Raw genomic sequence first — 13,590 nt, 5'->3', positions numbered from 1 at the left:
TATTTTTTTTGTGTCCAACCCGTCCCAGCCCGCCCGTTAAACACCCATAATTACACCAAAGGGTAAAAGTATATGAATCACCCTAAACTATGCTTCATTGAAAAGAAAAAACTCTGCCTTAAATGTTTATTTGTTGGATAAAACTTTGTAGAAGTTGAAGAAACATAGTATATATGTTGAATAATTTGAAGTTGAAAACAGATATTAAATTAGAAGTTTATGCTTCTTGTTTTTGCAGAAATATATCACCGCAAAACCTCCATTATCTTTCCCCCTTCCCTCCACACGCACATTCTTCTTCTTTTTCCAAATTCTGTAAGTAAAAGCAACTGATACTACGAGATGTGACACTATACCTGTTGATATATGAAAAGAAAAGATAATACTATACATTAAGGTGTATCTAAAACTTTTGCCATCATTAGTCAGATGCAAGACACTATGAATCTCAAAGTCAAGAAGTTCCAAATATGATGTTTTCGTCGATTAGATGATTCATTACATTAAGCTACCAAATAGAAAACAGTACACACATTTCGGATCCTATTTAGTAAGTGATTGCAACTTCCATAGCAGAGATAAAATCAAATAAATATACACGTGAACAAATGAGTGCTTCTCAAGTGATTTGCACTTCAAATAGAAGCAAGAAAGCTTTCTGAAGACAGCAACGGGAGCACAACCGCGTCATGTTTTTAGGAAGCATGCTTAAAAACTCAGGCACAAGTCCTCTTCTGGTGAACAGCTTCAACTTGACAATAGCTTCCTAATCTCCAGTTCCATCTTCCAGTACGGAGTGTCTTTCAAGGATAGCAACAGTCTCTTCCTTGGCACTGTCATAAGATTATAGCTAATTCATCAAATTACGCACAACAGTCTTATGACTTTCTCGTCCCAATGGTTAAACACCAAGAAAAGTTTCGACAATACAGTCGTAGTTGTACACACAGAATATATACATGATCAAGTCATGCCGTCATGGACATTATTTAGAGCATTACCCCAGATAGAAATCTAGAAGGCAAAAAAAAAATCCAATAACTTATATTCCATGTGAAGACTCTGTGCTAAAAAAGGATAAAATATTATTGTCCCTCTAACAAGAAATGATTTGCAAATAGAATAAAAAAGGGACAAAGTCATGGCTACAATCAACAAAACAAGAACTAGAACGCATTTAAAAAAGATGGAGGCATGAGAAATATTGTATTTCTTAATCTTATTGTATTTATTGGGGAAAGGGAATTGACTATGACAAATTTAGCAAACAATATGAAAATTATTATGCACCTTCTTACTCATTAAGTATTTTCTGGTAAATTTCATTAATTTAAAAGTCAAACTCCTTTGAAGCCTTCTCAGAAGGTTATGATCAGTTCAACTCGACAATAGTTCCCACCCTAGATATTGGAAGCTTACCTCCCAGGTCTTAGAATCTTGTACTTTCCCAACTTGGTAAGATCCACCACTGTTGATCCTGCTCGCCCAGCTGGAAGAACTCCGCCATCATAGACATATGCACAGTGCTCCCAAAGGTTCTCAAAATCTTTGATGTTTATGCTACTGGGTTGTCCACTGAGGTTTGCACTAGTAAGTGCAAGGGCACTTCTAGAACCACGGGCAATTGCCCTGATGAAGTTATAGTCAGGAACTCGAACCCCTATGCTTTCTAATCCAGGGTTTAATGACTTCTCAAGGATACTTGACTCACCTGCAAAATATCTGAATTCAGCCTCTAGTACAGAAGATTTATAAGAGAAAGATAAAAGCTTCCAAAACTACTGAATACGGGCCAGTATTTGCCTAGGCGAGTGACTCTTCTAGGTCCTTAACTCCTTACTCAAGTGTCTTACTTAAGAAGTTGAGATATTTAACCCTAAATTAGCTTGAATAAGAATATTTAACCATAAATTGGCTTGAATAAGAATACCCATGCTGCCACATTTTGGTGGACATAACATATAATAAGCTACTAACCTCGCCTTAAGACCACAGTCACAGGTCCAGGAAGCAGGCAGTCAAGCAAACCATGAGGCAGATGATCTGTCACAGCGTAACGTTGTATGTCATGAACATCGCCAACACAGATAGCCAGAGGACTTGTATGCTTACGTCCTTTGATCTCATAAATACGATTCACTGCCTCAGCAGAACTACAGCAATGCACCGTATAAAATTAAATAAGACCTTCTATAAAGATGACTTAGGTAAATATAACAAATGGATTTGACTCTTGATGAATTGCTAGGTAAATAAGTGAACAATGAAACAACATAATTTTTGAAAATTTCTGCTCAGTCAAGTTGTTAATGCAATACCTATAAAACATAGGGTTTAAAATTCAAATCCATTATTTCTTTCTTCCAGTTAAATTATATCATTTCATAGGAAAGGTGGGGAGGAAGGAGATATCGAATACCAAGAAAGTAGCTTAAGGGTATGCAATCCATCGGTAAATAATCATAAAAAGAGGGAACTGATTGTTGTAAGTTGGTATTGCAAATTCAAAGAATGCGGGGCATATGTAGATCATTAGTTCTAACAAGAATAGCTTCACAGTTTTGGCAGTGCATTTTTTTTATAGCACATGAATTGGGTACTCTCAAAGACAGTGTTAAGAGGCATTTGAAAGCTGGAGGGTAAGGAAGCCTCTAATCAGTTGAAAGCATCAGAAAGGGTGCTTGCTATGCCTTCTCTGGACAATTTGGAATCCAATTGACAAGAAGATGTTAAAATCAAGGCAATGAGATCTCAAAGGATAACGAGCTCTTCTATTTTTTTTTATACTTTTCATGAATGAAAGATAACCTGTTTGTATAGATAGTTGGGTAGGGTTGATACAAGATCAGCAATAGCCCACATTTTAATCTTTTTCTGATCAATAACTGCAGCCCACATACACACGTCGTCGATATATTTTAGCACCATATTGGTGAATGAAAGAAATGATGTTGACATATCAATAAAATATTTTATCAATTCCAGTGGAGCGATTAGTGATAAAGCATCAAAACAAGTGGCCACCGGGGCCTAAGAGTGATGGAAAATAATTGAAGCAGGAAACTTACTATTCCCTACTGCTTAATGCAAAATGTGCAACTCAAGAAATTAACAAAACGATGTCAAATAACCAGAGAGAATCTGATCATGAAATGTCTAACAATTTACCCACACACAGTAAGAGACAAACCCTTCAGAGCACAATAGTCATGCAGTAAGCACCTGCATCGTGAATACCAAACCAATGTCCCTAGAAGGGGAAGGGGGGGGGGGGGGTTCCCTGTCCTTTCCCAGAAAATCTGCAGATCCACATACAGGACAATCTAGAAATCAAAAAAAAAAAAAAAATCTAGAAATCGCAGTTTCTGGTGGTGGAGTGGAAACAAGCTCTATGTACTTATAAGCATCATAAAGACTTGGATGTATGAACTCTGCCATGCTACAATCAGTCACCATAAAGTTTTTGGTCCCATTGGTTTTAACTCTAGTAACTCTGTTAACCAAGTTGCATTTGTTTCAAATAGTGATCTTCTAGGTTCAATAACGAGTTTGCTATCCATATGATCTCTATGTGAACAAAGGAAAGCTCCAAATTGATAGTAATCAATCGCTAAACCACCTCCAATGCTCAGGTAACCATTTTTTTTAATAAGGTAATAATACTACAGGCAACTAATTTCAAATCCCTAGAATCGAATTTGGTCAATGTAGTTCACCATTACGACAGCTGCATCTTGAAAAATATCTACCTTGGTGATAGTTAAACAAATGTTCCAAGATCTTGAGATCATTGTTGGCCTTAACGGCATAAACAACAATTGAATTAAAACCTTCTAAAGCCGCCTTATAAGCCTCAACAGTCTAGTAATTTGGGGCTTATTATACAGATAAAAGGCATTCTTTCCATAGTTTCATGTCATCTTGAACCTTAACACCCTCACAGTACAAAATCCCATCTTCAGTTTTTTTTCAAAACAACGCTAGAACTTCTGAGTTTGTGGTTCAGAAGTTGATACAACTCCTCTTATGCTTAGATTTCTCGAAATGAGCTTCAATGAAAAATGTGTTTGAAAAAAGGAGAGTTTTACTGTTGGGTTAGAAGGGTATTGAATAACTTGGGAAGTGATAGAGAGTGCAAGACTAGGCGTATAGTCGCCAATGTTATCAAATAACCTTTCTATTTGCTCTACATTCTCCTTTCTCCTCCACTCTTTGGAGGGCCTCTGGAACCAAAAACCAGTCCTTTCAAGCTAAGGAAATAAAGATTATTCAGATGTCTAAGCATTAGCAAAGCTTAAAATTTGCTCCATTATATTGTTAGAATTTAAAATTACATTGAATCTAATGCAAAAATATAAACAAGATACTTTAGAATACTTTGCAACACAATTCAGGAGCTTACTGTCCAAGCCTAAATCTTTAATTCAAGTCTACCCTTTCCTCTCCAATACAAAATAAACCAAAACCCAAGAGCACTAACAGTTTATTTGTACAAAGCATGCTTAAAATAACATAACTACATAGTATCTGATATGAATTATTTTATTTTATTTTGAGTTCAACATGTCATCAAATGAAAAGAGCAAATTAGGGGCATACCAAGCATTACAAGCAAAACCATATAGTGTATCAGTGGGCACAGCTATTACTTTCCCAGCTTTGATAGATTCAATTGCCTCTTCAGCATAATCTTCTGTTGCAGGACTCACAGAAACTACCTTAGTCTCCACATTCCCTTCACCTTTCTCCAAACTCCAAGCCATTTTCTTCACACTTACTGCACTAAAACCCCTCCTCCTCCTTGCCCACAAGTTCAAAAATCCAATATTTTCCACCCCTGCCCAAAAAGGAACAAGAAACCAAAAAGTTTAATCTTTCTTATGTCTAAGAGAAAATGGAAACAGAACTTATAAGAAGAAAAGGAGAGAAGACTAACGATGAGTGTATATTAAAGAGCACCTCGAGAAGGATGAAAGAGAGAGTTGAAGAGAGGGAGAGTTTGGGCTATTTTTGTGGGTGTGGTGGCGTTCATCAGTCTTCTCTCCCCTGCAACTTTGCTCTGTTCGAATTCTGCTGCGTTTTATTTATCTCAAAGAAAATGCAGTATACATATGCCCTATTTGGTTGGACACCTAACAGCTTGTTTGTATGTTTGTTATCTTGTTAGTTAAATTTTATTATATGGTATTCGGTGGCCAATACATAATTTTCCGAGCTAAACAGTGTAATTTTCGACGAAGGGTGTCGGTTGACACCTTTTGGTTGCATGTGGCTCCGCACTGATCGTATCGTTAAATCTGTCCTTACGTAACGACGAAAAGTGTACTTTATGACGACCGATTTGGTGCAATCGCACAATTTTCTTATTTTTTCTCTCATTTTGTCCTTCCTTATTATTAAATAATCCTATTTTATCTTTTACTCTACCTTTTTTATAAAATAATTCTACCGCGTACCTTACTTTTCTTTATAATATTACAAATTTATTCCTCATATTGTTGTTGCATGACATTATGAAACTACGACAAACAATACAATCTATCCAAACATTGTATATATCAAAACGATACGATACGATACAATACGATACATTATGAAACGATATATAACAATCATCCAAACTAGGACTGTGCATGGATCAGATCGGATTTAGCACATTTCAGATCGGATTTTCGGATTTCGGATTCTAGAAAATGCAATTCGAATCCGATCCGAAATTAATATCGGATCGGATTTTAAAGTTTGGATCGGATTGGATTTTCATATTTCGGATCGGATTATTATGCCTCAAAGTTGCAAACTCATATGTATATTTTCTTTGTAAAAGAGACAGTACAGTAAGAAAAATTTATGTTTATACAATTATGAGAGTACTATGGTGCCAATAGAGCTAAATCAATCAATTGTATAGGTAATAACTTGGACGAAAATGTAAAGGAAGTACTAATTATCCGAATTAAAGTTTAGAATTTATACATGTCCTAATAATTTCGGATTTCGGATCGGATCGGATCGGATCGTATTAAAATTATACCAATCTGAATCTGATCCGAAATCCGAAATTGAACGAATCGGTTCGGATTTTCGAATATCCGATCCAAAGAACAGCAGTAATCCAAACAAGCTATAAGTGTGATATTCAGCCGCCAGTTAACTTAAGGCCACCGGGTACTTTTTTTTTGTTTTTTGAGTACTCTATTTATTTCTTTTTTTTTTCTTTCTTATTAATTAAGAATCAAATGGGAATTCGGGGTGTTTACAACTAGTAGCAAATTTTTGAAAAAAGAACCTAGAACTTGTGGAGCATATAATTTCAATGGAGAATTGATGCATTGGCATAGCTGAGTTATATTCAACAATGATAAAAGCATATCGCATCTAATCACAACGAGCTTTTGTAAATATTGACACTACTAATTAGTTTTTCATGTTTTATATATAAAAGTCCTTTTTTGTATTTTTTGCTGAAAAGAAGAACTTTTATTTAAGATAGAATTTAAAGAGAGTTATTATACAACAGGGAACTGATCTCATTGATCCAGTCCCTAAGAAGTCTTTGCGAAAATGTAATATAGCAAAAGAAAGTGGTGCATTCCAAAACTAAAGGTTGTCAAAATACAAGAAAATAAAAATAAGGGAAGTGCATAAATATGTGTAGTGAGTGAAGTAAGTAATTGTAGAAGAATCTTTTAGATGTTTGAATTAAATGCCAGAATATTATTTCACCGAGTAATTAGAAGTTTGAACTCAGAGAATAGCTTCTTTGCTTCTTCAAAAGAAAAGAAAATTCTTTCTGATTTCTACACTCTCTTCTGCTTATAAGCATTTCACTTTTTACAGTTCTTTCAGCAATACAACAACTACTATTTCTCTTTTTCCTGTAGAATTAAGTTTCTAAAATGTACAAAACATCAGTCTCACAACTGTGTATGGACAAACCTCACTCTCTCTATTGGCTTTATAGGCCACCAATTATGGTAACATAATAAAACACAATCTAAGTCCAACTAAATGTCTCGGGATTTTCAATATCGTGTTGATAATTTTGAGGACCTACACTAACACGAGATGATGTTGGAGGTTGATTCATCTGTGGCCATCCCCCTGGAGGCAAAATCATCTGTGAATTCTGTTGCTGCTCTAACAAGGCTTGTCGACGCCTTCTCCATCTAAAGAACTCGACAAGTAACGAACTTCCACTCATTGCAACTCCAAAACCAGCAAATGTAGACAGAAGAATCGAAAGAACTGCTTGCACTCGAACCTAAATATTATACAGATGGCAAATTTAAGCAGTTCAGTATATATAGTAAGCTCAGTATGACAACTTCCACCAACATAATTAGATATATCTTACCAAGGAGTAGAAGATATGTGCAAATAGTACTACTAGCGCAAACTGGACCGATGCATAAACCCAAACAAATCTTCGCTTCACTGCACAGAAGATAACAGCTATAGTTAAAATACAAAAAAGACACAATGCACATAAGATATTTGACAAGCATTTTCCGAGAAATAACACGTCAAGCTCATGCTTTTCTTCTTTTTAATCCATTCATATACCTCAGATATGTTTTCCAAACTCTTACTAAATGGCGATGTTCCTACGTTAATTGATTTCTCATTTAAGGGAAAAAGTATTGGGATGAAGTGATTAGGCAAGACATGGCGATGCTCCAGCTTACCGAGGACATGACCCTCGATAGGAAGGTGTGGAGGTCGAGAATCCGGGTAGAAGTTTAGGTGGCCGACTGTTTTCTGTTTTTCTTGTTCATACCAGTGGTATTAGTGTGCTACGTAGTGTTAGTCTTGTATTTTGTTATTCTTATATTTCTGTTATCATTTATTGTTTCGTTCACTTCGATTTTCTGATTGGCCTGTTGGTGTTACTACTTGTTGTTACTCGTTTCTTCTTATCTTTCCGGAGCCGAGGGTCTATCGGAAACAACCTCTCTATCTTTTCAAGGTAGGGGTAAGTTCTGAGTATACACTACCCTCCCCAGACCCCACATATGGGACTATGCTGAGTTTTTTGTTGTTGATTTTTCATTCAAGATAGTATAAATAACATCAAGTGCTGGTCAGCTGTTCCTTGCAATATCAATCAGATTTTCACTGAATTGGTGTGTGTATAAGCTTTTGTCACAACTAATGTTTTTGATAGATCAAAGCTTCTTAAATGTTACCGCTAGTGATAAATGACATACCCATGGTTGAAGATGTCATCGACGCTAGCAGGCCTAGCACACAAGAAAAGGGAAGTGAAATAGCAATTGCACCAGTTCCCATTTTCCCAACCTGCAGACCAGAAAAGTTTAATTTAATGCTAAAAGATAGATTAATTAGATGGCTGTTTCTACTTGAGATTATTGATTATGACCTACTAAACTTACCAGCAGCTGCTCAAGAAAACAAAAGTAGGCTAGCATGCTGACAATGACAAGAATTGGTACTTCCTGCCAAACCCTGTGCAGTATAGCAAAAGTCAGAAACCCGATTTAGTTGAGTTATCGCTAATATATAACACCCTAATCTGATCAATTTTAGTATTAATCAGTTCTATTCCAAAGAAAGGTGAGATAAGTAGAGAAATGAGGAAATAGAAGAAAGAGTAATTTTTTGTGGTCTAACTTTGCCTACTAAAAGAACATGACTTTCATTCAAATATATGTATGCAATTTCATGCTGCAAGTCATCAGTAGATTTAGTTTATAAATCTACATCAATTTCAGTATAATAAAGTGACACATCAAAGGTCGATTCTTTTTTCCAGCCAATTTGGTTGCTTAGCTGCTATTGTTTCCAGAAAAATATAAGGGTGCATATCACTACAAAGAGTTGAAATATCGTAGGAGGGAAAGCATATTATTGGGGTAAACCAGCACAAAGATAATACTCTTAACATGGAGACTTTCTGATATATGAACAACCCTGATTGTCAATGGTGAACCGGACAGGTAGTTGTTAAGCAGGCAATATGAGATACTTTAGTTTTCTTAGGCAATAAAATATTTACCTGTATCCATTTATTTCCAGATGCCGGAACCTATTGGATCCTGCAGCATTTCGAACACTTTGCATGCGCATAAGTGTGACGGGCAGATTCCGGACCTCTTGCTTGCACACTTCACATGTCTTGTTCCCTTTGATACTAAACCATTTTAAAGCACATTCTTGGTGAGCTAAAGCAAGTTCGCCTTTGCAGCTGCACTCCATCTTGAGTGTCTCTCCACCTTCACACAACTCAACCAGGCAAATTCGACAAACAGCCTCCTCTTCCGGTATATCTTCACCATCTGGCTCATTATCCTCTGAGAACAAAAATACAAATGTGAGATCGGGACAGTGGGCGTCTTTAGTAATATATATAATGCTCATATAAGCATAACATAATTTGCCAAAGGCTCCTTTTAAACAATAAGGACACCAGAAGCTTCATCCTCGCTTTTTATGTCTTTGGTGTTCGAAAGAAAAGTGTATATTCCAAAGCCTATGAATGCTTAAAATAACAAAATAAACAAAGACCACATTTTAGGCAATTGTTTACCAGATACTTTTGTTGGACTTGTAGCTGGAACTGTGGAATCCACATCCTTCACTTGAGGTGTTGAAGGAATAACTCGAAAGAAAAATTCTACTCTCCTATCGCTTCTGTCCTTTTCTTTGTTAATGACTGGTAGAGACATTGATCGTGAAATGCATACATGTGTTTCCTTTGTCTGCAATTACAACATATCCTATTTCAAATGAATGCACCAAAAAATAAGCGCATATATAAATTACTTCACTGCTTTTGCATTTAAGAGTTCCTTTCTAGTGACCAAGTATGGTGCTCATTTAGAATGTTAAGAAGGATACGATATGTTGATTGATGCCTCTCCTTTTCTTCAAATTGAGTCAAGGAAGGGACATCTCAGTCTCCGAAAAAAGCAACCAGTCACAAGGTCAGTATTGTTATAAACATTTTGCAGATTACCTTCAGTAGTCTTAGGTGGTATAAATTAAGTGTTATTTTTCCATCAATTAGGATAACCGAACCTAAAAATACCAAGAATTCAACTATTATGAAATCAATCAAGCCAATGTCTAGAGAACTTACACCAAGTGTTAGAGAGCCGCTGATGCTCCCACTAATAGACTCTGGATTTGAATGTGCAATTGGTGTAACGGGCAAAGATGACGTCCTCTTAATGCGCGGCGTAAACATTTTAGTAAGTGACCATGACCTTGAAATGGATACCTTCTCTTGTGGCACAACTGCAGGACCTGAATCTGGGATGGTTATCTTCTCATCCAAAATCATACGCGATTTTAAGTTCAGCTTAGGGAAAAGATTCCTAATTGCTAATTTTCCACGAGACGGGGAGGGACCAGGAGATGAAGTTATTCTTGAATCAGCAGTACTAGGAGTCAAAAGGAAATTCACCCTCTTCGGTGTTGGGGTAGGCGTTGATGGCATTTTAATCTGAACTAACTCTTGCCGAGAGGCGTCCAATGTTCTTGAAGGTATCTCCAAAGATAGATTTGGTTTCCTCCAATGTTTAGCATGTGTTCTTTCTTCATTGATCGCTGAGGAACTCTCCATCTGTACAAGGAAGCAGAATAATAAGTTGTTTAGTAAGCTGGTGATCAAGGAACTTGGAGTCCTAAATCTGTGAAACATGAAATAATTCGCTTCGAGATTTCGATCGACATCTCCAATTAATTCAACTCCATAACACTCCTAAACACATTTTAGAAAAAAGTGCCATCAGGGAAGAACTCTTCACAGAAAGTAAAGAAAAAAAAACATCATTCAATAGAACAACTATCTATTCCTCAACTTAGTAGGATCCAAAGCAGCTTTGTCAGCGTTTGCTTACAGCAAGGGGCGGAGCTAGTGCTTTGGTTACGGGTTCGGCCGAAGTCAGTAACTTCGGTCCAAATCCTGAATTTGTCTTAAGAAATTCATTGAATATATATAAATTATTAATCTAGAACACAATAATTTAAAAGGACTAGAATTCTAAGCACATAAACTTCTCCTAGCTCCACCTCTGGTTACAGCATATTGGTTCTGCAACTAAAAGGCTGCCCTTGATTGAGATTATCAAATTTAAAAGAAAAAAATGTTTCACTCTTTTTCCTCATTTGAATGTCTCAATGTTTTGATTTAAGTAATTCATGTAGGTGCCTTTCTTAACTTGCCAGAACTCTCTCTTAGTCATTTGATTTGAAGTTTCAATGTATAAAAAAACATAGTAAGACGTCTCACAAATTTACAAAGGTGGATTTACAATAAACATGACTTTACACTCTTAATCTCAAATATAATTGCTAGTAAATGCCTAAACTCTTTGCAGGCTGGGAATCAATTTTTGTGGCGAAACTCCAATTGATGGAAAGTTACAGAAAGCAAAAGGAAAAAGGAGTAATATAAAGAAGGGGCTGGATTAGAGGGAAAGGATTTTAAACAAGTACAGTAGAAACAAACAAAAAAGTACAACACCAAGTTACAAACAGACAAATCAAACTATAACAAAAGAAACAACCAAGATAAAATAACAGTTCCAGAGAAGTACATAAAAAACAATAAGCTCAGAAACTTTCCTTCCATTTCTCCTTAATTTCTCTCCTCTTTTTCAAACCATAAGAAGAAGAAAACAAAAGACTATGGAATAAAGAAGATATAAAGAAAAACAGAACAGAAAAGCACAAAAGTAGAAAGCAGAGTCTTTGTTACATCACCTTAGGAATTGGAATGACAACTTCTCTTTCACAAACATGACCCTCATCAGCCATGGATTTCTCCTTCTGTTCTTCACTCACAGTCTAAAAACAAACCAACCCCAATTCAACAATCTACTACTACTACTATTACTACACTTGGTTTAGAATTGAAATTCTTGAAAAGGGTGACAGGAATAAAAGCAAAAGGTAATGGGATTGTTGTTAATACAGAATCAGAATGTTGTTAGCTAGTAGATAGAAGCACTTGCAATAAATATTTGGCTAAACTAAATTATGTTATCTCTTTCACAATCAATGGGCAAAGGTAGAGTAAAGAGGGGGCTCTCTACACAAGACTGGCCTACTACTTATACTCTTCAGGTTTGCCCACTCCCCAAAGTGCGGGCTCACTTCACTGCACCACTATCTTTTTTGCTGCTGCATACTGTAGCATGGGCCAATGTCATGCAACTAATTAAATTCTGCCATCTTCTGCATAGGAGGACCCAAGATTTGAAATTGACATGGTGCCACTCTCGCATAAAAATTTGAGCAAATGTTGGAGTTGAAATAGGGAGTGTATTAATAGTAGTTTTTTCTCAAAAGTACTTTTTAAAAAAGTATTATTCGGTAAGAACAAGTTTGTATTTGGCTAATTAATTTAAAAAGTATTTTTGAGCAGTAATTAGTGTTTGGTCAAGCTTTTGAAAACTGCTGGTAAGTGTATTTTTCTTAAAAGTGCTTTTAGAAAAGTGCTTTCGAAGATAAATTATTTTTTTCTGCTTCTCAAAAACTGCTTCTGCTTTTACTTAAAAACACATTTTTTCGTCTAAAAACTTGGCCAAACAACTCATAAAAGTCAAATTATGCCTTCCAAATCAACTAATGCAACTGCATGCATCTCAGAGTGTCATATATATATATATATATATATATATATATATATATATATATATATATATATATATATATTGATTAAGTTACTGGGGACGATGACCCCTACCCAAAGGGTAGGTCAGCCTCTGGCCTTCGAGCAAATTTCATTTACCATTATCATGTACCTCTATTAAGTTCTACGCGCTCTAAAAAATATGACATAATCAAATCACTTATTAAGTAATTACGCGTAAATCCCATCATAACATCAATTGATAATGGTAAAAATGGTAACCAACTGTTATTACGGTTAAAATTTAATGATAGTATAAAAAATTCTTTACACTATCATTATATATAACTTAAATCTTTATTTTAATTGGTAATTAGGTTATATATAATATAACGGCAGATAATTGTTTATAATAAATGAAATTAGTTATCTGACAAACATGCAGACAACTTGCTACAACATGTTGAAATTGCACTGAATAGTTAAAAACTATTACTCCCTCCGTCTCAAATTATATGTCATAATTTTTAAAAATAGTTATCTCAAATTCTTTGTCATTTTAGAAATTCAAGACACTTTATTTTTTCCCCCTATTTTACCTTAGTAGTCATTATTTTTAAAGACTACAAACACCTCAATTACATGGTAATATTATGATTGTTCAAATACCAATAAAATATAAATAATGATAAAATAATAAAAAATACCTCCTAATTATTATTTTACACTATAGTAGTTAATTTAAGATGGAGGGAGTAGCTGTTAGTATATTATACCAACATAAACTCTGTTCACTAGCTTTATTCCACGCATAAATTCTGCATAAAACCACTCACAAAAGTCCAAGTTGAAGTGACAATCTTAATCTTACCTTTGCTATCGAATGTTTACAAGGGTGCTTGTCTAATGCTCAAACTCTATTTCAAAAAGAATAAAAAAATTCAAATAACTATTTAATGTTAATTCAATCTTATTCGAATATTGATTCA

General features: G+C 35.3%; 2 protein-coding genes and 1 pseudogene across 3 annotated transcripts; all 3 read right to left on the bottom strand.

Moving 5' to 3' along the window:
- Nucleotides 1–448: 448 nt before the first annotated feature.
- LOC104089034 (uncharacterized) lies at nt 449–5,118 on the bottom strand. 2 transcript variants are annotated; one of them, XM_009593845.4, is made up of 5 exons: nt 4,960–5,118; nt 4,600–4,837; nt 1,978–2,153; nt 1,420–1,711; nt 449–833 (listed from the first exon to the last, which is right to left on the bottom strand). In XM_009593845.4, the coding sequence occupies exons 1-5, from the start codon at nt 5,030–5,032 to the stop codon at nt 767–769; spliced, it is 846 nt and encodes a 281-aa protein (XP_009592140.1). In that variant the 5' UTR covers nt 5,033–5,118; the 3' UTR covers nt 449–766. The 2 variants fall into 2 exon arrangements, with proteins under 2 accessions (XP_009592140.1, XP_070044778.1); XM_070188677.1 differs by having other exon boundaries at nt 4,937–5,083.
- On the bottom strand, nt 3,051–3,945 carry LOC138900980 (diaminopimelate decarboxylase 1, chloroplastic-like; annotated as a pseudogene).
- A 1,556-nt stretch (nt 5,119–6,674) lies between the features above and the next one.
- Nucleotides 6,675–12,006, bottom strand: LOC104089035 (uncharacterized). The gene is made up of 8 exons (XM_009593846.4): nt 11,731–12,006; nt 10,103–10,588; nt 9,551–9,722; nt 9,020–9,314; nt 8,397–8,469; nt 8,211–8,301; nt 7,358–7,437; nt 6,675–7,264 (listed from the first exon to the last, which is right to left on the bottom strand). The coding sequence occupies exons 1-8, from the start codon at nt 11,782–11,784 to the stop codon at nt 6,998–7,000; spliced, it is 1,518 nt and encodes a 505-aa protein (XP_009592141.1). The 5' UTR covers nt 11,785–12,006; the 3' UTR covers nt 6,675–6,997.
- Nucleotides 12,007–13,590: the final 1,584 nt, after the last annotated feature.

Source organism: Nicotiana tomentosiformis, chromosome 11 (assembly GCF_000390325.3).
Source record: "Nicotiana tomentosiformis chromosome 11, ASM39032v3, whole genome shotgun sequence".
Classification (NCBI taxonomy): domain Eukaryota; kingdom Viridiplantae; phylum Streptophyta; class Magnoliopsida; order Solanales; family Solanaceae; genus Nicotiana; species Nicotiana tomentosiformis.
The sequence above is the reverse complement of the archived record's forward strand: the minus strand, read 5'-3'. Positions and strand labels throughout refer to the sequence as shown.

Coding starts and splice junctions, on each gene's coding strand:
- LOC104089035 (XM_009593846.4), bottom strand. CDS start 11,784: ATGGCTGATGAGGGTCATGTTTGTGAAAGAGAAGTTGTCATTCCAATT. Junction 8,302..8,396: donor GTTTTCTTGAGCAGCTGCTG/GTAAGTTTAGTA, acceptor TCTGGTCTGCAG/GTTGGGAAAATGGGAACTGG. Junction 7,438..8,210: donor GATGACATCTTCAACCATGG/GTATGTCATTTA, acceptor TCTTCTGTGCAG/TGAAGCGAAGATTTGTTTGG.
- LOC104089034 (XM_009593845.4), bottom strand. CDS start 5,032: ATGAACGCCACCACACCCACAAAAATAGCCCAAACTCTCCCTCTCTTC. Junction 4,838..4,959: donor TCTCTTTCATCCTTCTCGAG/GTGCTCTTTAAT, acceptor CTTTTTGGGCAG/GGGTGGAAAATATTGGATTT. Junction 834..1,419: donor AAGATTCTAAGACCTGGGAG/GTAAGCTTCCAA, acceptor ATCTTATGACAG/TGCCAAGGAAGAGACTGTTG.